We start from the raw sequence: 27,925 nt of genomic DNA on the forward strand, positions 1-27,925 counted from the left end.
TCCCATTATAAATAAAGAAATGCCCTCGAGCCTACACTGAACTCCAATGTGCATTTTCTGCAACAATCGCATTCGCTACCTCGTCGCCCACTCGAGATGGATATCTTTCAGGTGGGTGCTTGTGCGTGCGCGGACGCGTGCTCGCGTGTCAGATTCACGATGCCACCCCACATTTTATTCATTCAACCCGCGAATTTCCCTAACCACTTCCCCCCATCTAATTCTCTGCTGCTGTCGCCCGCGTTTCCCTTTGCTTGACACCGACTTTGTCTTTTGAAACGACCGCGCCTTATCCGTTCAAGCCATCACATGACCTACCAAACTTCACTACATACTATCTATCAATTCGAGTTACTAATTCATAACTGCACTGCATGATAATTTGCGCAGACAATCGTCCACAATCACGATAGCGTGATTTGACAGAACGCCATTAACGGAGGACATCATTATAGAATGTTGACCACACAAGCCATTGCAGCTGAGGGCGAGGAGGGCTCTATTGCATTTTTTAAGGTCAACAGATCTGCACAAGCGCGTGTAGCCTGAATGGGTGTTCGCAGTGCTACAGGTGTATCTGTGTGGGGATAGCACACTCTAAATACAGTTACACCCCTCGGGGTGTATATTTGCCTCACAACAATAATCGTCATCTGTCTTGCTTGCGTTTCGTTTTTTAGAAAACACTGCGCTCGCTACTTTCCTGTCGAAAATGCTTCGTCATGCTGATAACGCGCATGCCGTTCGTGACTTGGAAGTACCGGGCTCGCAGCGTTAAAGAAAGGAAATGCGGGCAAGACAGATGCTGATTATCGTTGTGACGCAATATACACCCCAAAGGGTGCACTTGTTGTAAGAGTGTATATGTGATTACAGTGACCGGCTATGATTGCGTGTTTGTGCTCCTTTTATCTTTATCTCTGCTTTCCTATCTCTATGCGTCTCCAGTGTGGGGTAGCAAACCGGAATTCCTCTTCTGGTTAACCTCCCTGCCTTTATTTCTCCTCTCTTTATTTCTCTTTTTCTCTCTGGCTCGACACACGGTACATACACAGCTTCTTTCAAGCTGCTTCCTCAGCCATCGAGTTTCCTCCCCATAGGTTCAAACCGGCAGAAGACAGTGGTAATGTGTTGGTATATCTAACGATATCGACAGGCTTCTTTCATGGCTTGGGGGTGCGCGCCAAATACATCGCAACTAAGTACTAATCTTCTACATGTAGACATCATTCCCGTGATCAGGCCCCTCCATGGCAACGTGACTTAGACAACCTATCACTGCATTTATATAGATACTCTACTCGTAAGGCGGTTTCCCTGATGAGGCTACGAGCATTATTTCTGACTTAATAGCATGGGAATAATTTTCATATCAGTCTCGAATTTTTCGTTTCAACCGATATAGAGTTTCCTAAAAGGGCAATGTCATCTGCGTTCCGCAGACTTTTGTTTCTCCGTAAAATCGTCATTCTCAACTTTCAGCCAGGTGGCAGCGAATAAGAGCGGAGAGTTGCTACCTCCATTTATGACAGCATTTCGTAACTGATATTTCCACAGTTTTCTTGTGAGGAAGCACGATAGGTGTGCAACCCGTGCAGGCGTTTTCTAACATAGTCGCGAGGACCTCTTTCGTCTCTTGATCGTTCAATACTTTCACGAGGACAGACGTTTCCACTGAATACAACACCACGTCGTAATCTATGGTCTCCACACACAGCGTCTGTCACATTTCGTAGATTTCTTTTATAACCTGATAATTGACATATTGCCATTCCTTAATTTTGTACACAAATTCGAAAGCGGCACAGATCCTTGTCAAGCCAAATTGATTTTGGCTTTTGTCGGTGCCGCCTACATCATGTATAGATGTGAAATAAATTTGATTTGATTTGCTTTGAGATGATGTATTGTTGAATATTGTTTTCTGAAGATTTTACTGTTTCCTATATTTATTCAAATAAACTGTAGACAGATCCGTAAGTGTGTACAATTTTTAACCGTATGACTCCCCGAGACGGCTAGATCTTTGTTGCCCTTCTCTTGAGCATTATGATTTGAAGGCACACGAAGAGCCCCCAGACTTTTGAAACTAATGCGGTCATCAAGCGGGCGGGCGAGACCACAGTCACATGACACGCCGAAAATGTTTGAAGCCAGCAGATAATGAACCCACTATTGTGTATGGGAAAGTTGATGTGTTAACGCATCACACCTAAAGCATTAGCATCTAAAGAAAATGAAGAGGGAAATAAAAGTAGAGGACAACGTGCCGCCAATGGGAGCCTGGTGGGAACCTCGAAATGATGCGTGCAATGCTCTAGCATATGGAGCTACCGGGGTGGCTGCGCGTCTGCCCACTTATTTAGCTACTTGTATGTCTTTAAAGTCAAAGCTAGGCTTCAAGCAGTCCTTACAGTCTGAAATTAACTTTTAAAAGCAACACATTTCATTCAAATATATGATGTGGTTACGTCATGACATCATTTCAGTCACGTGCGCCTACCGAACGAATAGGAAGGAGAACAGCCAACTAATTTAGACTGGTGCATGCTCCATGCGTTCGTACTTCTCACCGTGGAAAGAATATCTGGTGGTTAGCTGAATAAATTGAAAACCAACGGTGCCGAGACTGTACACGGCGCTGGAGACAATTAACATTCCCGTAACACCGACATTCTGACTGTGTTTTCGCGTATTGAGGATGTTCTTGCGCTGGAACAGCTCCTAAATTTGTTATATTGCGCTATTGTCACTTTCGAACACAATGTATTCAGTCTGTATTAAAAAAAAGTGTTCAACATTTACTATAAGACGTCGCCACTGCTATAGCGTCACGGAGAGATTGTGCGGAAATCTCAAGCTGTTGTCGCAATGCCGTCTTCCATTATTGCGTAATTTCGGGCTCACCAAATCTTAGTTTTGGGAGAGTGCAAGTTCTCTTTTTTTGGGCAAAAGAAATACAAGGTGTGCCCGCAAGTGAAGGATGGTGAGAATGAGGTATTTCGTATTCTATACGTGTATAATTGAATAAAGTAGCTTCCCTTGGTGCTTATTCTTAAAGTGGCAGTATATAGAAAGTTAACTTGAGTTGTATATGTCAATTACTCTGCTACGTTATCAAAGAAAACAATCTTGCCATAGGAGGAGAGGCTTGGAAAGCCAGAAAAGAAGCAAGAAGGAAAGACGGGTAGCGACGCCACCTTGAAGTTCCCACGCCAGCTCGCTGTGACGTGATGTATTTTGATGGCGTACGCACGGGCCCAGTTAAACTTCTATCGGGAACAATGTATTCGGATGTTATTGATAGCATTGCATTTAAAGAAAAGAAAAAAAGAAAAGATAACTGAACGCAGCAAGTGTCAAGAGATTTTACTGACCGCCATAACCTCCCAAATACGAAAATAGCACTTTGAAATCCGTGATGCCACACAGTCATACCGGTCCTGAAATTTTGACGCGAAATTAGAAAAAAGTTATATGGAAAGGAATAGAACTTCCACAGTCATTAATCGTCTTTCAATATATAAATCCATCACCGCAAGATTTACGAGAAGGCAGCTATGAAGAAATACATTATCACTGTCCCTTTAATGCCCCTTTTAGTGTGCATTTTATGTAGGTTATAGCTTATAGCTTAAATGCACTATACAGAAAATAAAGCGTATAATCACACGAAGCGCACTGAGCCTCGTGTCCTCGTGGCTCAATTGCCTGCCTCCAGACACACTGCCCGTCCGTGTGCAAAGCGAGAAGTGAAGCGTTGTGGGCTCGCGGTGGCGTAGCGCTGTTGCACGAGTTGTTTTCAAACTGACTCATCAAAGAACGCGCGTGAAGTTCGCCCTCTGTGACGCCATGGCTGTACAGGATGGCGCATACCTCTACCGTTGCCTAATTTCCGGTTGATGAATTCCTTCTCTTTTTCTGTAACTAGAAACGGCTGCAAAACGTGCTTTTGAGCGGGACGTCTGCAGCGCACTTACCGCAAACACGATTGTCGCGCTCCACGTGGCGCAAATCTACATTAGAGAAGTGACATGGACGGAAGAGAGAAAGGGTGCGGTCCTCTTCTGTCGTGTTTATCTGCGAAATAAACGTGTTTTTTTTTACGCTTTACTAAAAATTGTTACTTTGCTTGTGAGTTTAGAGAATCCTATATTCACAAGATAGCACAATGTTTCGGAACTAGGTAAGATTTGCTAGCTTCGTTTGCTTAATGCGTTCTGTTCTGTGGATTTTGTAGAACTGGAATGGCTGATGGTCCTGCATTTGATGTTTGCGGATGCGAGGAGAACATTGAGAACTTATTGTGTCACTGTCCTCAATTTCAAGCACAAAGACAATCTTTGTCTGAGGAAATTGGATGATCGTCCTCTGAGTGAACAGACACTACTAGAGCAGCGTCCCCATCGATCATCGGCTGAGAAGGCAGTGAAGGCACTTTGTGCTTTTTCAGACCGTCTGGTTTGCACGAACGGCTTTGAGTCAAGTACTGTCCGTGCACGTATCTACACTCTCTGTCTTCTCTGTCTTCCCATTGTCCATTCCCCCAGCGTAGGGTAACCAACAAGACTATTGACTGGTTAACATCCCTGCCTTCCTTATATCCCTCTCTCTCTCACTCTCTCTTGTAGAATTCGCACGCCTCGTTTTGTACCGAAGTTGCGTGATTGTGAACTTGAAGCAAAACTTTTAAAGAAATTTCTTAAAAACTTGTTACGTACTGTTCACAAGTGAGAAACGTAGCAATAATATATATATATATATATATATATATATATATATATATATATATATATATATATATATATATATATATATATATATATATATATATATATATATATATATATAGAGCGAGAGAGAGAGAGAGAGAGAGAGAGAAGGAAAGGCAGAGAGGTTAACCAGACTGAGTCCAGTTTGCTACCCTACAGGTGGGGAGGGGAATGGGGAGTGAAAGAGAGAGAGAGAGAGAACTTAGGTGTAGGATGTCTATAGTCGGGCACTCAAGTCTGTTGCCCTCAGGTAGCGAAAAAGCGCTCGGACTGCTTTCTGGGCTTTTGAACTGGAGGCCAGGCTCCCAAGAACTTCGCTTCCGTAAATGGCCTGTCATCCAGTCTAAGGCACACTGGAGAGTCTCACGTTGATTATCGAAGCGAGAACAGTGGCACAGAAGGTGACTGATGGTCTCTTCACACTTGTACTTAGCGCACATTAGTGAATCCGCCATTCCAATACGATAGCTGTAGGAGTTGGTGAATGCCTCTCCTACCCACAGCCGACACAGCAGTGTTGCGTCACGTCGTGGAAGGTTCGCTGGTAATTTAATTTTCAGTGATGGTTCGAGGCTGTATAAACGAGACTTAGAGTTCTGTGGTGTATGCCAGCAACCTAACGTGATGGTACGAGCAAGACTGCGAAGCTCTCTTGCAGCGTCGACTCTGGATAAAGGTATAAGGAGTGTCGGTGAGCCAGCCTGGGCACGTCGGGCAGCGTCATCGGCGAGGTGATTACCAACGGTGCCACAATGTCCCGGCAGCCACTGAAATATGATATCATGTCCTCGTTCAGAAGCGCAATGACAGGTTTCGTTGATTTGTGACGCCAGCTGTTCATAATTGCCGCGTCGTAAACTTCGCAACCTCTTGAGGGCTGCTTTCGAGTCACAAAATATTGCCCATTTGTTGGGCGGTTCTTTTTCAATGTATTCGACAGCAGCGCGAAGAGCGGCCAGTTCGGAACCTGCAGATGTCGTTACGTGTGAAGTCTTAAACTTGATGACGACCGGTTGAGATGGTAGAACAACGGCGCCCGTAGAATTTTCCGAGACGGAACCATCCGTGTAAACATGAATTCGGTTAGCGTATGAACAATGCAGAAGATCCAATGCTAGCTTTCTTCACTATTCCTGGAACAGCAAGGTACACAGGAGGCTTCTTCAAGCACCACATAGGGGATGGCGTTCTTGTTGCGGGTGAGTGCCTCAAAGACAAAGAGTGCCGGTTAGCCGCAATTGACCTGGGGAACGCTGCCTTGGGTCTTTTCTCAGGAAAGCGAGCGAGATGGTGGTCAGGGACTCTGGATATATGGCGAACATGCGCCCGGAGTGCGTCGATATCTATATAGGTCCTTATTGGGTGGTCTCTCGCGGTGGCAATTGTTGCCACGGTTGAAGCATATCGAGGTAGCCCCAGACATGTTCGAAGAGCTTGGCCTTGAATGCTCTGTAGGATATGGATGTTAGTTAATAATAATAATAATAATAATAATAATAATAATAATAATAATAATAATAATAATAATAATACACGTTGTAATGCGCTTAATTAAACATTATACAACTAGCCTAATTTCTGCCTTTACTAAAGATAAGATAAAATGAAATAAAGATTTTTATAACTGTTATTAAATGTACGTGACGAAATATTGGCGCCTCGTGGAGATGCCGACTATTCCTCTGTTACGACGTGCGATAACAAGTGAAGCACTTTAAGAAATGAACCACGATAAGAAGTGAAAGCAGGTGAGTCCATCAGAAAGTAATGAAACAACATAGTGATGGAAACCAACCGTGAAGCCTACGTTTTCGCCAACTGCAAAAGCCAGAAGCGACCGCTGACGACATCGCCTCCATTTTCTTTAACATCACCCGTTCAACCACAGCGCGGAATAGTCGTAGGTGCAATGTGCTTCCTCAACGATTCCGGGCAAAAACAGCACAAAAACTCACGGATTACATGTAGTACCCAAGTTGTGCGAACAACTACCGCTACAGATTTCTTTCTACTAATATTATTACAAAACTGCGGGGTCCAAACTGGACCATCCCACATTTCAAGTAGGTAACCGGTCTCAGCACGTCATGTGGGATTGTAAACTTTCGTCAGTGATGAAAAAAAAAATGATGTCAGTTTCAGCCGAAGGCGAAGCATCGAAACCGATGACAATGTTTTAGCATTGCGCTAACAGGCGCCTCAGATCAATGGCGTGATTGCAAGCGCCACCAGTGGGGCTGCAGGAGTCACACCTCGATGGTCGAAAAGGTGAGACCGAAAGTGAACTGTCGGCGCCTAACAGCGTCAAAAAAAAAAAAAGGAAGAGAAGGAAAGGTTATACAGATTTAGCTGGACCCTTTACTGGCCCTTGAGACCAGACGAGCATGCGCGATGGCGTGTTATATACAAACACAGCTGCTCAGCGAGAACGCCTATTGTGCGTGCGCGCACACAACGCTCGTGCCAGCAGCGATCGTCATGAGGCTGCCCCATATAGCTGGCTGGGGCATAGCCGATTGTGCGGAGCGGGACGGTGTGTCCGCTTGGCTTTGTCGTTTTTGCAGTCAAGACTGCGCCTCTCTGGAGACCTCCTAATCCTGCACGCGCGAGCCGCGAGTGTGCTTGGATACCATTACAGCACGACGGCGCCGACGGCGCGAACCTGCCTCGAACATCTGTATAATTACTATTGCATTAAAGCGTCAGGCGGTTAATCTCCTGAGCCAGCTGATTGGCATTCCTAGAGAGAGAGAGTCCTTTGAGTGCTCACCATATATGCACTGTGTCGCCGGGCGCAGCCTGTCGGATCTGATTCTTTGCCTTTACACGTATTTATTAGAGATACAAAAGTATCGTGCGTCAAAGAGGTGCGTCACCGGGGCTTCTCTTTCACGTCGTCTTCAATAACCCTGAATGAAAAACAAGGCAGAGGCCACATATAGTTTGCCGAAACTACGATCGAGGTTGCTTAGGATTATATCGCAGTGCTTGGTTTCTTCAGCGTGACTATAGCCCTTTGTAATGTCTTACTGTTAGTCGAGATGGCAACGTACTGCACAACGTCGACCCCGCGCATTTCCGAGAGCACAGCTACGTGCACAGTACCACGGCTGCTTGATCAAAACGCACATGTGCGTGTTTTTTGATCGAGCGGCCGTGACAGTGCACAGTACCTGGTACTGTATCTATGTGTCGTCGCTAGCTGAAATAATTTTAAGATAATAGTTTTTTCTTTCACTCTTCCGTCCGTTTTCCTGGGGTCCATGTAAAGAGCACCTGCCCTTGCGCAACCGCGATTGAGGGGCGCGCCAGCTATCGCAGCTCTTCGAGACTAGGGTGCCGTCGCGGGACAGCTTTGCGGTGTCTGGAGGATTGTGGTGTAGCGCTCGGGAAGTACAGACCACCTCTCCCCTGGCCGCCTTCTCTCCCCTGTAGCGGCGGTAGGAGAGGAGCATGACGGTCGCCTTCCACGCCGGCTCTCGCGCCACTGGAGACAACACGCTTATGACGAGTCCTCTGTTTTGTCTACGGAATTGTGCAACGAAACAACAAACGACAGCTGAATATCTTCACTAGAACAAGCATGCGGGTTTTAGCGCATCATCCCTTTAATTACTGAAACACCTTTCTTGAGACGTTCGGCTATTCGGTTACATTGACAATCATCGTCGATGGTTTCGGCACAATAGTCGAGATAGAGAGAAAAGTGAATGAAAAGCAGGCGGCAGATCGACGAGACGCGCGTTCGGTTTAGTATACTTAGCAGGGGAGATAGGTTAGAAGATTAAAAGAATGAAACAAAGGAGAGAGAGATAGACATAGAGCACTAAGGTTGTCGCTTCTTCGAGAGATGTAGGCTACACTGGAGCTGCAGTCAGTCACTGGGGTTTATAGACTTCTGGAACTGCAGTAATAATGCACGCGCTTCCCACGCTTCAGAAGCATGTGACCGCGGCTTTAGTGAAACTGAGTGACTGTAATGCGCAAAACCTAATAACATATACGGTGGACTTAGTTTTGTTTTAATTTTGTTTCAGGCGAAACGCAGACGGCAGGACAGTGATTCGGACCTCGCCGTCGGAGGCCAGCATGCTCTGCAAGAGTCGAGGTGAGCGGATCGCCTTGCGCGGTTGTCGTGCGATCTGTTGGTCGGTTACGCGAAACGCATTTGTGGAAAGTGTGGCGGTGAGCGATTCGCGTTCTCACCTGTGTGTGTGGCGACATAAATTTGGTCACTGGGGCTAATTATTAAGAGAATAGTTTACTCAGGAACTACTAAACAAATTTACAGGAACAGATAAATCGTGCCGCTCGGCATTCACTGCATCAAATTTGATTACGTTTACTCCATTTGCATGCCCTGCATTCTTTAAAGGTGCACCTTCGACAATCTGTTGAATTTCCCCGCAATACACCAGCGTGTTCAATTGACAGCATGTTGAAGACATATTTTAAGATCATATTTTAGACATCATATGTTAAGACCGAGTATAAGGGTGATTCTTTCGCACTTGCAGCACTTCATCAGCACTTGGTGCTGCATTATAGCAGTGTTTTAGTCCTGACCAAAGGCTTTTGGCTCTGCGTAAACTTGGAGGTCACGGTTTGCTCTAAATAACTGCGTTATAAAGGGAGAAGTGGAGTGAAAGGATAAATGAAATTATCGCATAGCGTCCTTGAGCTGTAGACCGAGAAATTTGCTAGACCAAACAACTGCGCAAGTGACCTTAAGCGTTAAGTAAACATTGCCGACAAGTCGGTCGTTTCGGGAAGAAAGAAAGAAACAGAAAAAGAGTGGAGGAAGATAGAATCGCTGCGAAGGTTGCTCCTCGGCACACGGCCGTCGCTGCAGTCGTTGACAGCCCAGCGCAGCTGGAAACGAAACAGCGTGTGGCGTATTTTCGGTGCCCGCAGTTGACTTCTTTTTTTCCGCAACTTTTGTCAGCTCTCTTATCTTGTTCTGGGGCTGACCGGCTTCTTTTCGGGACAAAGATATCCTCCGTCGCTTTATTTTGGTGCTTACTTTTTTATTTACTCGCTTCTTCTACTTTTGTTCTGACTGCTGATCTATAGGCAAAACAGGTCATCCGGCCCCTGTGCTAAATTGCGAACTGAAGGACTCGGGCTGGCGACACATTTCATTTGGCCCGAGAACTAAATAAATAGAAATGAGCCTCGAAATAGGTTCCTCTTCGCTCCTCCATCTGAAACTCGCTCACACTCTAAGCGGTCGCCGATTATATATATAAGCAGCCACGGTTTAAAGCCGGTGATAAATTGTTGGCGCATCAGATGAGGCGCATACGGCTCGGTTCGCGTGAATGAAGATAAGCCTCCACCGGCGTCGGGGAGGGCCGCGAAAATGCGGCGCGAGTCGCGGTGACCGAGGTTGCGGAAGGGGGGGGGGGGGGGGGGGGGGCTCGAGGTAGGCTTGATTAGCGGTCTCAGCGGGCGGCTTCCGAAGACGCCCGTGCGACGCGCGATCTCCAAAGCAAACACGCCCAGCGTTGCGAGGGGGTCGCCGTGACGCACCGCGTGAACCGAGAGGGGAGAGTGATCCCCGACCATCTGTCGACCGGAGTCCGGGAACACAAGTCCCGCTCTTAGCGACACAGCGTGCTAAGAACAACGGAAAGCGCCGTCAGCTTCTTTTGAAATCGCATTCCATGCGGTCAAACGAAATCCAACTTACGCGCCGTGCAGGCCACGGACACAGTGCACGATGACTTTTCCGCGTCAGTGACTTTCCATGCGCTTTGCCCCGGACTCCTCAACTACTCAGTAAATGCTACTCATGCGTGTCGCAGGTCATGCGCCAACTCTGAAATACGCATGATTTGCACAGATTAACAACGTTGTGTCATGTTCCTAGCTTATTTGTGGAGTGTGCGTATACGGTGCTCCTTTAAGTCTAAGCGATTCTGAACGCTTTCGATTATTTCCATTTTTCTTCTTATATTGCACTCTCGTTTAGCTTTCTTTTTCTTCTTTTTTTTTTTACACCTACGACTTTGGCATAGCGGGCTCCTACGTAGTCAAACTTTTCGTACTGCTTCAGTTACTAACCGAAAGCAACACACATGAAAAGGCCAAACAAAAAGTGACTTTGCGGACAATGCCAGGCCGGCTAATAAATTCTTACCTAGAAGCCGGCATTGACATCCATGCCTTGACACTATCGGAGCTCATCTGTCTGGTGAAAACTACCATTTAAATCGCCATGATTCCGTAAACCCATATGCATTCAATGAAAGAAATGTAATTTATTTTGATGTAACCCACTGTTCTTTATTTTTTTCATTTCTGAAAGTGTTCTTTGCCACCGTTCTGCCAATATGTAAAGGGGGCCAGGGACCACTCAAGCTGCCAATAAGCAGCTTTTACCTTGGCCCCCCTCCATTTGCTTGTAAATGGGCACAAATAAAATGAAATGAAATGAAATATCGCTGTGATGCATATCGTTAAATACTTTATCAGGAATGTTCCCGTAGTAAACATTTGGAATGTACAGGCAGGGTCAAAAGCTCACGGAATGCGAGATCTGAGAAAAAGCAGAATATTTTGGAACCTGGGCGCCAGCATGAATTTCAAATGTGATGCGTGTACTTGTGCACGAACCAACATAGTGTTTAACTCCCTTAACGACTACAAGCTAAACTTGACTGATTTAGACTGTTCCGCAGCCCCGGCAACCGACTTTTTGATTTTGCCTGTACATAACAGGAAATGAGAAAGGAAGAACGAGCACTAACAAATAGAAGAAATACGCCACGGACAATGTGCGGCAAAGAGCTTCACAGCAATTTATATATACGCGTAAACAGTTAGACTAGGAAAAAGTGAATTTGATTTAGTCAGCACACTTCTTAAATCTACACTATCGATTTACAAAGGCAACTGCGCATGTCTGATTGACAATGGTGCATATGTTGACGTACCGTGAACAATGAAGAACTAGTTCCAAGTGAGAGCTTGTGCTGGTCGTCCTTCTTGTGTTGGTCTCTTTTTTTTTTGTGGCTTTGCAAATCGAATCAAATTCGAATACTCGACGCAAGTTGAATTGCATAGAATACTGAGTATGTTTGTGCTCACGTGTTCAATGTGATCAGTGATGCCAAGCGTTGCATGTCACTGCCGGTGCACAAGTATAATGCATTCGACGCACTAATATATATATATATATATATATATATATATATATATATATATATATATATATATATATATATATATATATATATATATATATATATATATATATATATGCGTGTGCGTGCGTGCGTGCGCGTGTGTGCGCGCGTGTGTGTGTGTGCGCGCGCGCGCGTTTTTTTTTTTGTGTGTGTGTGTGTGTGTGTGTGTGTGTGTGTGTGTGTGTATGTGTGTGTCGTACTTCGTACCAGCCTACTGTGTGATCTCGAGTCATCAAATGCGTGCGACATCCATAAGACGGTCCTCATGTTCGCAAGAAAATGCGCCACAGCTCATCCTCATCCATGTTCTTTGATTAAAGTTGTTTAACAGAGAAGTATGCGCCTGCCCACCGTGCGGAGAACCTGCGAAACCAGACGTCTGATTAAAAGGAGAGATAGCATGCTCCAGATTTAGAAAGCTGTGCTGCGACACTGTTGTATAATTGGCCCTACGAACCTGTTCTCGGTAATGTTTACAGCATGAACAACTTTCATAACATAGAAGAATGTCGGATGCATCTGGGAAGAAACCGCATTTGTTTCTGAGCAGCCTCGCTATATCAGATGACTAATGTTTCAGGACATCCTAATAAATCTGCGTCTGTATATGTCCCCTCCTTTTACCCCTCGCTTAACTTTACCATCGCGCTCTCCCTTAGTGCTTGGATTCCAGCTTCTTCCGGCATCTGCTTAACACATGTTTGTTATACGACTTCAACATAACCGAAATTAGCATGTGTGATGGCATGCGCAATGCGTTTGCGAGCTACACGGTCGCGTTTGAGGCGCTCTTATTTTCAACTGGTATGGCGGATGCGACACGGCTGCTACACGTAGTGCCGACGATATATATACATATATATATATATATATATATATAGCCTATGTTTCAACCTCAGTACACGGTGTGGGCCCGCGGTCTTAAACGGTCGTGTTCAAAAGTACGGTGAGTACTCTTGAGACGGAGTCTGAGACGGAATCTGAGGTCGAGAATGAGATGTAGGGCGTTGATTAATTCCTCGCACGAGCCGAGGAACGCAAACATGATTTCATTTTTTTTTCTCGGAGCTATCGCTCATTGGAAGCAAATATTTAGAAAGGATTATCTTTTAAGCAGGTTGGAAGGTTATCTTCTTTAGGCGGTTGAAGTAAGCTACACTTGTTTGGCTCTGAGCCGTGCTCCGTAAAAGGTTGCAGAATATAGTGCCTCTCCCTCTTCACAATCAATCTATCTTGTTTTATGTTTCAATTTATTTTTTTCATGTACGTTGTAGCCCCTTCCTGTATATTTCTACTCGCCGTACTATTGTGTTTCTCGGGCGAACGCACGAAGGAAGGAAGGAAGGAAGGAAGGAAGGAAGGAAGGAAGGAAGGAAGGAAGGAAGGAAGGAAGGAACGAACGAACGAACGAATGAACGAGCGAACGAACGAACGAACGAACGAGCGAGCGAGCGAACAGCTTGAAGAGCAAGCTAAATTGTGGATGCTTTTCAGAAAACTTTATGTGTACTTGTGGCTTTCCTTATAACGAAGGCATTCAGTGGACGCATTCGTGTATGCACGCGGAGGAAGAGTAGCGCTATAACATTCGTATATACAATAACCATGTTCCAAGACTTTAATGTTTCATCGGTCAAGTGGTTAAATAAGCACTACCTGTCTCTCTTTGCTGTCGGGCGCCACCACTAGTTTGCCTGGCACGCCGTGTCAGATACACTTAGTTGTAACCTACTCATAGAGACATTTGGCTGAAGAGAGAGAGAGAGAGAGAGAGAGAGAGCAAATGATAAAGGAAAGGTAGGGAAGTTAACCAGGACTAAGCCCGGTTGGCTACCCTACACTGGGGAAAGGGAAAAGGGGCAAGAGGAGCTGTAGCCACTGAAGATACACAACTGGTGCTGCGGATCTTCGTTGTAGCTTACCTTTGGTGATTGAACAATGCGCAGTGATGACAGGACGACGTCGCAGATGCAGCGCACACAATTTGTTGCCGCCTTTACCGCAGCCAGGACAGCCAGAGCAGCCCCGCCGAGAACGGCTCGAGCGCTGGCTCGGACAACTCGGGCCCGGACTCGCCTGTGGGCGCCGACGACGCTCTAGGGGGAGTGGTGAATGGTCTCGGCTCCCTTCCCCAGCAGCCGCCTCCACCGCCCAGTCAGCAGCAAGCTCAGGCTCAGCAGCCGACCGAGCCATACCCGACCACTGCCTGGAATCTCTGCAGCGCCCCGAACCAGGACGCCCTTGGAAAACTGCACCAGGTCAGTGGGGGACTTCTGCTGCATGCCGTCCGTTCTTCCCCACGCCATGTCAGTTCTGTGCAGTGCTACGGAAGGCAGAAAAAAAAGACAGAGAGAGAGGAAACTGTTGAGAGGTACACTCCACTAGCCTGTTAACGTTAAGGCTAATATTATCGTTCTATCGCTCTTTGCGCAGTCGTTAACTTGTTCCCGAGCTTCTTTGTTACCCTCCATGTTTCTGCCTCATATGTTAGCAGCAGTATAATGCAATAATTGTACACCTTTCTCTTCAGCGACAGTGCTAAACTACCAGTCAGTATTTGGTAATGCCTGCCCTATGCACTCCAACCCATTTTTGTTCTTTTGTAAATTTCCTTTTCATGACCAATATCTCCTGTGAGCAATCGACGTAGGTTAACGTACCCCATGCACAGATTCTAGAAACTGACTGGATTTGCCAGGCTATTGAACAATGCCTTTGTTTTCTCCATCTTAATCTTCAACCCTACTCGTACACATTTTGGGTTAAGGTCCTCAATGATAATGAATGGAACGGTAAGGGGAGATAAATATGGCCATGAGGAGTGACGATGAGTACAGGGGGCATGAATTAATATGCAGGTGATGAGATGGATGAACCTATGAAATTGGCGAGCGAAGACCCATGACGATTTTCGTTCATGCGCCTTGAGTTGTGTACCCAGTCTGTTTCTCAATGTGCTGCCTGCGATGGCAATCTTTTCCGCATCAAAAGAGCAACCAAGCAAGGAAAGGATGGGGAGGGTTAAGGGTAATTCATGGCATAATTCGTATTGTAAAATTGCATGGAACGCAGGATGTATTCTTACCTGTTGGTTGTACAAGGTTAGGTTATAGTTGGTTACAGTTAGTATTAACGAACATCACAGAGGGGTAGGTAGAACAAGTTACTAATGAGAAATAGTACAGAATTCAAGGGGCACACAATAAGAAGGCACTCGCACACAGTCGCACCTGAAGCGCTTGCTTACATCTTAGCCTCCATTCAAAATAAGTTTCGCAAACTGTAGACTTTCCTTCAGGACTTAGGCAGTGTTCTGCTTCCCGCTTGGGCGGTGCCTGCACCACAGGGGTCTGCGGAATACGCGGACTCGGCGTTGGGTCCCGTGGCCGCACCGTACGCCACCGACGGCTCCCTGGGCGAGAGGCTGCACTGCGGAGCCGGGCGACTGGGAGCCGTGTCTCCTACGGACGCCGACCCGCTGCCTTCCAAGAACAGCCCAGCCGCGGCTTCGGCCCTGGATTGCGCCGCTTACGCGCCGTATTACACCAGGTTAGGCGTTGCTATTCAGTGACCGAGGCAGCTCGCAACTGTCTTTTTTTTTTTTCCTAAGCGTAACTTCAATTCACACTGGGCTCTAAACAAATAGCTATTTTCTGAGCAAAAGGGTACACATATTTACTTGTAATAAACAAAAGGAGAGGTGCGTTTACCCACCCAGTAGTTATTTCTCTTTCACTTCTATGTAACGAGGAAAAGCAAATAGTAAGTGGCGGCCGAGGTAGTTGTTGAACGTAGCACGTAATTCGTAGGTTCAAAGAAAACGCGGAAATCTGCACCTTAAATGTAGGCTGGTAATTATACGTAATAAGCGTGTACTTTACGCAATGCTCTATAGTTTGTGTTTAGCGAGACTGACTGCCCTTGCTGCCGCGTCCCTATCTTGGCTTTTGTTCGCGACCGCTCTGCGTATTTTGTACGTCCAAAGCCAACGCTTGTAACGGTGCACCTTGGACACATGCTGCCCTCAACTCCTCAACACCTCTGTCTTTCATCACAGCATGCAGGCGTACAGCCAGCTGAACAGTGGTTCCTACTCGATGCCGGCGTCGAGTCTATACGGCACCCAGTCTGCACAGGCCTACAGCTCTGACGTCCTCTCCTCATACGGTCGGTACCGGTTTTCCTCCTGCGCGGTTGTTGTCCGCACTTCTCTCACTGTGTTCCACGTAAAGCGTGTATATCGCGCACTCAGTATATGAGCTACAACGCGCGGCCGCTTTTCCCGCACGCTTTCGCGTTGTCGCTCATACTGAGCGCGATAGCGCGTCTCGTTATAGGTCTTTGGCGCTACCATGTGTGTTTACCACGTGTTGCGCATTTTCGCATGAAATCCGAAGAAGGCGTCATGCGCTGATAATAAATTCAGCTCGCTCGAAAGCACAAGTGGGAAATAAGTGAATTCCCCGCTCTCAGACTGGCTTTCGTTTATTTGTTGTACAGCCCATAGAAACATGACTCTTCCTAATGCAACATGGACTACGGGGTCAGGGTCAGGGTTATGGGGTCAAGGTTATTCGCGATAGCTCCTGGTCCAGAATGTCGATGGGCATGTACGAACGTAGGCGTAGCTACCCACTCAAACTGACGCTCTTGCGTTTTATTTTTTGGTACACGAGTCGTATTATAGTGACAAGAACCGACTATGCAAGATGCGCAAGAACATGGGAAAGGGACCGTATAAAAATTCGTTCGGAAACCATATTCTCTGTGCTCACTACCGACTACACCAATAAGGACAAGGCCCTGCTGAAACAGGGGTATGTTTCTACAAAAAGTCGGTTCATATGTTTTTTATCGTTTTTTTTTCGCACAACCTTTCTTTCATCCCAACGTCCACGTGAGACCACTATACAGCAATAATCTAGCTCTTTTTCTCTTGGTGTGTGGCAGCCTAATTTCTCTGATGTCTTCGTTCGACCAAGGGGAACAGACACGTGCACCGCACAGGGTAATACTACCTAAGCCCGAGACACAATGGTACTTACCTATAGCACAGCTGGAGTTTCGCCAGATTGCTGCCGTGCAGCGCATGAAGTAGCCGCCTTCTGATGTAAGCGACTCGCAGGCTCCCGACAAGGCTCGTCGGCGAACGCATCGGCCGGCCAAGGAAAGTCGAACCTGGCCCAGTCTTACCTGTACGGCGCTGGCGGGTTCGCCACCTCCAACGGCACCCAGAGTCCTGCGGCACAGGCGGCCCAAGGACATTACGCCTACGGTACGGTGACACCTCCTGCCGCTTACAGGCGTTCTGCCACTCGGCAAGCTCGAAGCCGTGCCGTGTGCAGTGCGGAACACGCCGCGAACGATGCAGATGACAGTCGACGCATGCATACAGTGCCTGTGTCGTCTGTTTCTTGTGGTGCCTATTGACTCTGCAGAGAGCAGTCTATAGAAGCATAAATTCAAAGTTGCGCGTACTCTAATTGGTTATTGATGATGGGTGCCAAGTTGCGCTGCGTAGCTTTAACACGACAAACGAAGAAATACTATCATCCTGCATGTGTGATCGTGTATCTTATTTAGCGTTTCGCTGGAGATGTGCAGCATAACTTCCCATCCACGTGTAAGCATCAGCTTTCACAGAAACGTGCTTTCCTGACGCACATAAATGCTCGTCATTGACGGTCGCTTGACGTCCGCGCATCTCTTAATACAGCGCGGTTATCAGTCTTCAGCTCGCGACGGGGCACCAAGAGCTGAGTGTAGCTACTGCAGGAAGGTCCTGCCTCTGCTCACACTCTAACAGTGCGTAACATTTTTCAGAGTTCAGAAAGGACGTTGTTGAAGTTTTCGGCGTCACGGTAATGGTGGAGCTGCATGGTGCGGCTATTTCAAGGTAGCGTCGCCACCATGCACCCGTCTTCTTTTTACCATTTATTTATTTTCTTTCTGACGCACGAACCCTCGGCTCATATATTCTATTTCATAAATGCGACTTACTAATCTGTTCTAACTTAATATTTCTGCATGACATGCTTTTATCTTATTGCGTCCTAAATTGGCGCTGCCATTCACGCTGTGTTTATGTTGTTGAACAGGTTCGAGCTACGCGGGCGGCGCGTTTGGCGGCTCTGCTCAGGCGGGCGGCGGCGCGAGCGCTGCACAGACGGCGCTCGACTACTCGGCCGGCTACGGCGGCTACGGAGCGCAGGGCTACCCGTACTACGCCCAGGGCTACGGCTACGTCCAGGCAGCTGCGGCCGCGGCGGCAGCGTGCGCCTCTCCGCTGGCGCCCTCTACCTACCAGCTGGCCCAGTTGCCGCCGTCGCAGCAGCAGCATGGTACGTGGCGCCCCCTCTCTCGCACGCGCTGAAAGAAGTGCCGCCATTCTGGACAGGTGTTTCGTTTGGAATTGTCGCCGTGCGAAGCATCAGTTACGAAAATGGAAATCGAATCTACCGCTCGTTCAAAGGGGACGACACGGAGGTGCTAGATAGCGCGTACAGCTCGCGAAGTGTAATTATTGTGCAGCCTTGGAATCAATAATAGCAGATACAGTTATGCAATAATTATTTGAGGGAAAGCTAGGGTTTCTGTATTCACGAGCCTATAACGGCGGTGCCAATTGCCCCGCCAATTACGGCAGGCAGTGGCGCTGGCTTCACATATCAGTTTGACTCTGCAGTTAACTGCTTCTCAACTTTTTATTTATTTATTTATTTATTTATTTATTTATTTGGTACATAATGCTAGCCTTAACTAAGGCTTTGGCAGGGAAGGGTACATTCATAAAAGGGGAAAATACATCATCATTCACGCAGGGTTCAACGATAATCGCTTACAAGAGGCCTTGGCTTTGCTTTTAAAAACAAGCTTATTCATACACGCGTACAGCGACATAGACAATGCACTTCTTGGCGACAATAGAACACAATGTGAAAACCACAGTTCATCACGTAGCAACAAAGATGTGATCAGACAGCTTACACAAAAAAGAATCGAGGGTCGTACAATCGACAACCTCTTTTGGTAACAGATTCCATTAATTCTCTGACAGCTTGTGGGAAGTATGAATACCTGAAGCTGCCATTGTGAAATCTATACTTATTGGGCTTCGTTCTTGCAATTCTAGCGTTATAGCGTACTAAAAACCTGTTTTTGTCTATTTTTAGAGCATTGCTTTGGAGAATGAACAGGAATTTTAGTCTCAGATATCTTGCACGGTCGCTAATTGTTGGGAGTCCGGCTAAGCGTAGAAGTTCAGTTGGAGAATCATGACGACGTTATTTATTAATCTGGCTGCTTTTCTTTGTACGCTCTCTAACTTCGCTATGGCACATTTAGTGTTCGGGAACCAGCATATGGCGACGCGTATTCTATAACGGAGCGATTGAGTGACGTGTACGCGAGTAGTTTGGTATTGGGTGAAGCGTATCTGAGGGACCGCTTGAGGGAAAAAAGCTCTGAGAGTGATCTTTTTGCTACGTATGACACGTGTCTGTTCCATTTTAGATCGGAAGAAATTATACCTAACTGCTTAACCAGATTTATTTTGTAAATTAAGTATTTGGCCATAAGAAACCCAATTTAACCGCTGAATGGAGAAATTTCGTGATTTCAAAACTCGCAAATACAGTTTCTCCAGATTTTGCGCTTGCCGGCAGCAATAAATCACGTGTTGTAAGAGGTGACTCGGAGACGAAAGTAGTTCCTGACTTCTTAGGAAGTGCAGAAAGTGTATATGGCGGCTACCTGGCACCATATAACGGAAGGGAGCGCGATCATTTATCACCCACTGATTTGCCTGGCAGAGTGCCTGCAATGTCTCAAAGTTGTTCCGGTAAAACTTGAACATTTATAACAGTTTACCTAATGGGTGAGGGAGAATGGTGGCTTGGTATGGTGCCTTACACGCAAGTAATAAGAAATGTCAACAGGATCTTGTGCAACATTGATACTCTTGGAAATTCTTGAATGAGAAAGATAACCAGGCTTCGGGTATTTCCCCTGGCTCTGCACACATTTAACGCCACAGCGGCAGATCCTCGAAGCAGACAGCGCCAACTCCGTAAAAACAACTGCAATGCAGCCAACGTCGACTTCGTCCGCTACATAAGCTATTGGCTTTTGTGGCCTCAGCAATACTTACGCTGACTTCACCAATTTCGGAGTCCGCGCAGCGCACAAAACCACGCTCTAACGCACAAATTTCCGTGCGTGAGTGTTCCACGATAGCTCAGTGGTTAAAAGAAAACTAAAGGAAAATATAAAGTCGAGCTAGATTTAAAGATAGGCTTCTGTAACAACGAATTCGTCATTTGTAGCGAGAACAAAGCTTTTGTAAGCGAGAAAAAGATGAAAATGAAAATTTGGAGTGGCGCCACATGTTGATTAAAGTGCCTCTCACGTGACATCAGCACTGGCTGATTCACAGACAGCGGCATAAAGGGAGCTCATAGAAGCTACTTCTACTCGTCCGTTTTGGCACGGGTGGTTCAAATTGAGGAGCTGCAGCGGCAACCTAGGTGGTAATTTTTTTTTATGCAACAAAGAGAGAGAGAGAGAGAAAATAATGTAGAGAAAGGCAGGGAGGTTAACCAGAGGTAGTTCCGGTTGGCTACCCTGCGCAGGGGGAAGGGTTAAGAGGGATAAAAAGAGAAACAGAGTAGAAGGGGGAGATAGAAAGAAAGGGAGACAAGCACGAACAAAGCGCGTACACTACAGAGCGGTAGGGGGCGGCATTCTTAGAGTCTGTCGTGAAGCCCCGTGGACCGCAAGAACCTTACTAGCGCGAGTAGGGCCTTCAACGCGGATGTTCTTTCGGAGCATTGGCCTAAAGCTTTTAGTTCTGAAAGTGGACGATTGTCCAACTGGTCCAGCACTCTGCACATCACTTGTCTCTATGCAACAAATTGATGTATTGGCAGACGGGAAACGTTAACATACTTTTAGACGAATAATCCCTCGACTGACTATTTTCCTTTAGTTTCCCTTTAAGCGCATCCGGCTCGCAACTGCACACTGAAGCAAGAGTTCGAACCCTGTCTTAGCCATTTGATGATGTGGCGATGATGAGATGGCCTGACGTCGACGGTGGCTTAATGGAAAGGATGGACAGCTAGCACAGCACATCCAGTTTCGAATTCCTAACTGCTGTCGCAACGCGTCCTGTGCAGCGGTACACGTAACGCCCGAAAAGGTTGCAAGCCTGGAAGGTTTAACATGACGTGCGGCTGTTATGCAAGAGGCCCAGGCAATAACGCTCTGCCGCGACCGAGTTGCCGCGACCGTGGGCGTTGGGTAAGCAGCGCCAGAACTTCCGATCGACCTTTCCGACTTAATTGTAATTTCGGGTACTGCGCATTCTGAAGTTCCTGGTCTACGTATCTGGACGTCATTTCTGTGATGTAACAGTCAGCCCGCACGGCAATCCGATGACGCATATTGGCATCTGGTTGGCTAGTGACGTAGCATGATTTTGGCTTCTAGCGCGAAGTGAAACACGGACACAGAAAGGAGCAGACAGGACGAGGGCTAACTCTCAACTAATTCAGATTCCACTCGAGTGTGGGAAAGCTTACATTGGACAGAGTGGTAGATGCATTAACATTAGACTAAAAGAACACAAACATTCACTAAACAACCCTAATGCATCACATTTAGCTGCACATTGTTTCGATTGTGGATGCAAACCTTTCTTTGAAGACACGAAAATTCTTTCTAGACACAGATGCCAAACCACGAGGGAAATTATCGAGGCTTTCCACATAAAAAGATTAGGAGACACTTGCGTCAGTCATGCTTCGTTGTCTCTGTTAGATTGCGAATTCCAGTACCTTCGCAATACGTGTACTAATCTGAAATAATTTTTGTTCTTTGACTTCCATACCCACTGACATGTTTAACTGATGCTTTTTACATTGTCATGCTCTTATGCTACGGTTTTTGCAATCACCTATACATATGTTCTTCGTTTCAATAAACATTTAGTTGAGAGTTAGCGCTCGTCCTGTCTGCTCCTTTCTGTGTCCGTGTTTCACTTCGCGCTAGAAGCCAAAATCATGTTACCGTACCAACTCGCCCAACTGTCTATCCTTTTGTAGTGACGTAGCTTCGCGTTGGCGCTGCAGAAAATTAGTAATACAGGTAATCAATGAGGTGGCAATCACCTGAACAGCCAAGCTTCATCTAATTTCAAGCTCACGCGACAGTGCATGTGCTGCTGAAGGCCAGCACTGTGAGAAAATTTTATCTGTGCTTGTCATTGCCATGTATTGGAAACAACACCCAGACAGGCTGACAATAGCTACTTGAAGAGCAATGTATAGAAAGAAATAATAAAAATGGACTATCCCGTAACTAATCATTGGAGTAAAAAACAAGAATACTAAGTAACCTACCTGCTCCTAGCCCCATTGGTCGAGCATGGTTGCGTTATCAGTACTGTTGTATTATCAATACGATTGCTGAGACCGCTTCTGGGCAAGCCACTGCAGAATACACACGGAAAAGCGCGTTAACAGTAGCTACGGTTCGCGATAAAGCCTGCGGCGTTCGATTAGGACTCCACTTTGTCAAAGCGCTTCTTTGAAGGTCAAATAACTGGAGTATCTGTGTTGCGTAGAAGAAAGTGTTCAGTGAACTTCGGTCGGTAGCGTGGCCGAGCGGTCTAAGGCGCTGGTTTAAGGCACCAGTCTCTTCGGAGGCGTGGGTTCGAATCCCACCGCTGCCATACTTTTTGCGGCTGCTTTTTTTTTCTTTCGTCCTAGTCGTCTGAGATGGTATTAGAATACTGCGGGGCCTTCGAGATGTTCGACCTCATGAAGACACATTGCAACTTTTGTTTCCTTCCGGACCGTAGCATTCACCATATTTGTATGAGCTCTTGAATTGGTGTGGAAGAAAAGAATGCTCCAGCAGCCTGATGGCGAAACAATCCCCATGGCAAGTACGTTTACGCTTGTTCATTTTCTGCATGTTTCTTCAGTGATTAAATCTGTTTGTGCAAATTTTAGTTTTTTTGCCGCAGTAGCAATATTACATTTTGAAGACATCGTGTAAACTTGAGTTCATTTGCTAACGTTTAGCAATTTAGCCTGCTAATTGTAGCGCGTCTGGTGAGTTGTTCTTTCTTCGTTGTGAAATTTTAATGAAAAACGAACCTCTTCTTTCAGGGGAAGAATAAAGCTGACTGCCGAAGACGCCCTGCAGCTGTGCTTCAACATTCCGGATAATTCGAAGAGAACGATCCACAGAGTCTGGCGATGATGTTGGAGACACATTTAAGATCGACACTGGCTCCTCGGGAAAGCTATAGGTCGGGATAGAACGACCCAGAAGCTATATGGAATGCAGCAGAATGCAACAATACACGCTGATGAAAATAAAAAAAAATATAGAGAGGAGGAGTGGAAGGGATGAGAGGAACCCCCTGTCAAAACGTAGACTTCTTCAATTGAGGCTGCTGATTGCAAAACAATTATTCGAAAGGCAGGTCTTGCGCGTGGAAGCGAAATGTATATCAAACCTCTGTGTAGTGGACAATATGATACTACATCTTACGCTGGCATGAGTGTGTTTTGACCAGCACAAACGACATTCATGGGACGTGGCGAGCTTCCAGTTCAATTTCTACATGGGCCTATATTTCCGGGTTTTCAGTCATTTCTGGTTGTACCACTGAATAATTGAAGAGTTACATCATTAGAATATCCACTGGGTAGAAAGAGTAAATTAAGAAGGAAGTAGACTGAGTTAATAAAATCTATCAGCTCTGAGACTCGTTTTCTTAAAAGTGGAACAATTTCTTTAAGCTCTGTAAAAAGAAAAGAAGATGCTGTCAGTTACTGTGCTGCCTTCATTCGTTCTTTTGTTTGGATGTGCAGCGCTCGTTGACGACAACAAGCACAGTGTTGCCTAGTGACCTGCCCCACTCTCGTTCTGATAGCTAAGCGCGTGCTGGATTCTTGTTAGGATATAGGTACCAAACCTATGTGCCAAAAAAGAGCGTGCACAAGAAAGTCGACAAAAGATGGCGGTGGTTGTGATGTTGTAGGTTGTTATAGCCTAGCAGACGAGGCTGGCTATTTCTCCGCCTGTAGCGCCTAAATAACTGCACACCGTGTGTGCTCTTTGTGTTCGAACTGTGTTCGAAAAATGTTTCGCTGTTTTATTCGCAACCGCGCAATGACCACTGAAGTGAATGAGACGGTACTGGTGGCTTTTCACGGTCATGTGGACCACCGTACCCTCGTGGGAAACGGGACAAGAGGTATTGGTCCCACCCATGGTTGAATGCTAAGTTGTTGCAGAATTAGTTCTAGCCACGTGCAGGACATTTCATATTGTTACGTGAATGCACAGTGGCGAAACTATGTCTCTTTTCCCTGGATTTCCTGCATGTGCTGTTGCGTGAGCAGAACCGGAAGATAACAGTCATATGCCGTAGTTGATGAATTGCTGTTTTCGCACTTCTATGTGTGCGTTTACGTGCGTACTTCATCGCTTTGCGCTCCTTTTCTCCGGCACGCAGAATCTCGCATACTTTACGTAACTGCATAGAGATATTATTTCCGTTGATGTAAAGTCGTTCTACCGTTTGTAGCTTAAAAAAAGGAGAGCGTTGTACTTAAGAACTCGTCAGTGAAAAGCTTAGGATTACGGCCTGTCTGCAATGCTTCCTTCGCGCGGAATTCGTCCGCTACGGTGCCCTAGTCGTTTGAAGTAAGTGGACGCGCCCCTCGTATACATCTTTCGCAGTGGACGGCTCGTACGGCGCCGACGGCAGCCCCTCCCCTCCCGCAAAGTGCGACCCCGTCACTGGAGGAGCCAAGAAAGGTGATTGTACCCGTTTTGCACTCTTTGTTGCCTCAACTCTCAAAATGTTTTATTTATTTATGCTGTAACTCTGTCACACAACAGTGATCGTCATAAATCGTCAAAGCTACGCGCCAACTACTCTATCGTTGGGAGTGCAATGGGAAACGGAGACCCGCACGGGAATAACGACCGGAGAGTACCGAGCACACATAATAAAGGAAATGCACGCAACGCATATCACTATTATTTTTGTGACAGTCACGTTGACCTTGGGAGGGATGGAGTTCATTTGCATATAGCGAAAGCAAAAAAAAAGTAAGTTGAAAAAGATTACTTTTAACCTTCAGCCCTGTCAAACTATAGTGAACTGCATATGTCACTTTAGTTGTAGCATAGGCCATTTTGAGAGCCTGGATTCGCTTAGAAGTAAGGCCCAACCTACCGCGTTGATTCCTCTGGAGCCCTAGCCGTCAGTCCGCTTACGAGAGAGAGAGAGAGAGAGAGGGTCACAATGGCGCGTGCGTTTTCAAGCCACAGACATACATGCTGGTTTGTGGCGCAGCGTTGGTAGCGCGGGTAGGTAGGCATTCGAGGTAAATAGGTCACGCCGTGCTTCACACCTGATATCTGTGTGAATAGGGCTTCGGCGTCGACTCCGCCGCAGGTCGCAGCGGCCGGGGCCGCGGTCGGCGGCAGGCGAACCCGTCTCCAGACCCCGAGAACAGCCTGGAGCGGGTGTTCATCTGGGACCTCGACGAGACCATCATCATTTTCCACTCCCTACTCACGGGTACCTTCGCCGGGCGATACGGAAAGGTACGCGCGGTATTAACAAGCGCTGTCTCATTCGGAGAAGCTATACCGATTGCTTTCTTCTTCAAGCGAAGCTTGTATTGGCTCGCAAGTGACGTTGTCGTGGTCACGCAAAAAAACCTAGTCACTCCCAAAGCAGAGCAGCTGCGGGAAAGGGCGGTTTGACGAGTTGACAGCTGCGCCGGCGCCAAAGTGCGATGCATTAGCAAGTATTCCAGCTGCATAGGTGTGCGCTGAGCCACGCGCGCAACCAATCAGAGCCGTTTTGCATCAGTCGGGGAGCGAAAGGGCAGGAAAGGGCTTCGCGCGCCCTGCGCCAGCTTCGCTTTCGTTCAGTGCACTCTCGGAAAACGGATCGGCGGCCACGCGGCCTGCGTTCCCCCGAAGAACGGGCAGCGTTCGACGAGCGATGGCGAGAACTCGTCCGTGAAAGGGCTCGCCGTCGGAGCGCCGATCCAGCTGGTAGAGGCACCCGATCTCAGTCAATCCGACAGCAACGAGAAGATCCCGAGCTGGGCAGCGGGAGGCCGAAACAATGCGGCACCGTTACCTGCGGGTTACATAACCGGGACGATGTTCAGGTGCATGCAGGACAAGCTTCGTTTACCGCCAACAGGTGCAACGAAATACTCAGGACCCTGTATAGGAAACAGAACTCTTATCGGTGCCATGTTCGTGAGAATAACAGCTGTCGCACACAATTTACCCTAAATGCTGATCATTATCATAACTGTGAGCATTGTATTTAAACCGTAAGATAAAGAATCGACCGCGTGAGTCAAATGACTTGCATTTCTGTTGACCTTTTTCGCTTGAAATATAATCTGCTGATTTGATTGAGCTAAAAATTGCAACAGATACTTGTTAGTCTCTCAGGGTGCTGTTAAGAGAGCATGAATGCAGCAACACGCTCTCCTCGACTTCAAAAGCATTTGGATGCTATAGTATAACGCGCATATCGTTTATTTCTAACTACACCAATTCTATATATATGAAAGTTATATTGGAGGCGAGAACATACCGTGGTGCTCCCTACCTACCTAAGGTTCGGTGCGTCTGAATGACGTGTGAAGTTGGATCACCTGCAGGAGCGTGTGCTACAGTGCCGCCGCGTGCTTCGTTTTTAAAGCGAAAGCTTTACTGGCCGCGAACTTGCGGTTTCGCCATGGCCGTGCTCCGAGTAGGCACATGACGTCTCTCCGCGTTCCTCGTCACTCCGCGTTCCTCGGCGTTGCGCTCGCCTCCGCTCGCTTCGCCAGCTGCGTCCATGCCTGATAACATGTCGGAGGATTGAAAAGGAGAGCTCGCGTGCGCCGCAACCACAGTTGAGGCGGCAGTATGGACGGCGACAATTGTGATAAGCAGGAGGAGGCCTGGAATCAACGTAGGAACGGTATGAAGAGAAAACGAATCGCCCAGGAAACAGACGAACAGTGCGCCGAATGACAGGATAAACGCCGCAACATAGCTAGACAACCAGACTAACTTGGACTTGCAATCAAGATTAACCGTGGCTAACCATGCTATGCCTTATCTTTCGCTACATATATCCTGGCATAGCCGAGCTAAGCCACTGCCAATTTTTTCGTCATCACAGAATTCCCATTGGTTGCAGAACTTTGCTTTACGCAACAGAGATTTTTTATTTTGATCATGGGACTTTTACACACTGTGTGAGAATGTGCGGTGCTTCTGCTTGCCGGTCGATGCGGGTTAGATTGCGCTCTACGTACTAACTCGGATACAGAAAACAGGGTAGCTGCTGCAGAACCTGAACGGTCGCAAAACGACGGTGGCATATTTTAAAGCACGACGTATACATGTTCAAAATAACAAGTTGTATTCGCTAAAGTGAGGCTGTCGAATACGTGGAGCAAGATATGCGCAGTTAATGCCGCCAATCAAGCACATGGCAAAGCCACATAGCTTCCAAACCGACGGCCTTTACTTGGTTTAACATGTGAAGGGATCTTGTCGTATGTGTTTTTCACAAGGTCCAATGTTTTTATAAATTGCCTGTGGCAAATTGCACTATTCTAACCCTTGATCTAAGTTGCTCGATTAGGCGGCCGTTGCTTCTACGAGTCATCAAAATGCCTAATTAACCGAATTACCCTAACTTACTTTTTTATTTAATTATTTTATGGCACACATTTAAATCTACGAATCATAGCCGCTGAGTTCGCAAGGCGTGTCCACTTGGAACGCCTTCTCTAGAGTGCACCAGTTTCGATATATTAATTTTCAAAGTGTTCGACGGAATGCATTGGCGTTCCAGTTACTTTTGTGCGTCCGTGCAATGAAATAAGGGGTTATACGGGCGAAAACCAT

The 27,925-nt window shown here is 46.8% G+C and overlaps 1 protein-coding gene and 1 non-coding gene across 4 annotated transcripts in view; both read left to right on the forward strand.

Moving 5' to 3' along the window:
* The window catches only part of eya (eya transcriptional coactivator and phosphatase 2), a 117,537-nt gene that overhangs the window by 19,273 nt on the left and 70,339 nt on the right, over window positions 1–27,925 (forward strand). For 2 of the 3 annotated variants that reach the window (XM_070539889.1, XM_065446975.2), the window contains exons 2-9: window positions 8,810–8,880; window positions 13,968–14,220; window positions 15,309–15,511; window positions 16,020–16,129; window positions 17,088–17,237; window positions 18,061–18,303; window positions 24,722–24,799; window positions 25,446–25,597. In XM_070539889.1, coding sequence (XP_070395990.1) covers window positions 8,810–8,880; window positions 13,968–14,220; window positions 15,309–15,511; window positions 16,020–16,129; window positions 17,088–17,237; window positions 18,061–18,303; window positions 24,722–24,799; window positions 25,446–25,597 — 1,260 coding nt within the window. Of the gene's footprint in view, window positions 1–81; window positions 112–8,809; window positions 8,881–13,967; window positions 14,221–15,308; window positions 15,512–16,019; window positions 16,130–17,087; window positions 17,238–18,060; window positions 18,304–24,721; window positions 24,800–25,445; window positions 25,598–27,925 lie in introns of those variants that run through there. The other variant, XM_070539890.1, reaches the window with a different exon arrangement.
* Window positions 22,613–22,694, forward strand: TRNAL-AAG (transfer RNA leucine (anticodon AAG)). Its single transcript has one exon. It is a non-coding gene; the product is annotated as a tRNA-Leu (tRNA).

Source organism: Dermacentor albipictus, chromosome 6 (genome assembly GCF_038994185.2).
Source record: "Dermacentor albipictus isolate Rhodes 1998 colony chromosome 6, USDA_Dalb.pri_finalv2, whole genome shotgun sequence".
Classification (NCBI taxonomy): domain Eukaryota; kingdom Metazoa; phylum Arthropoda; class Arachnida; order Ixodida; family Ixodidae; genus Dermacentor; species Dermacentor albipictus.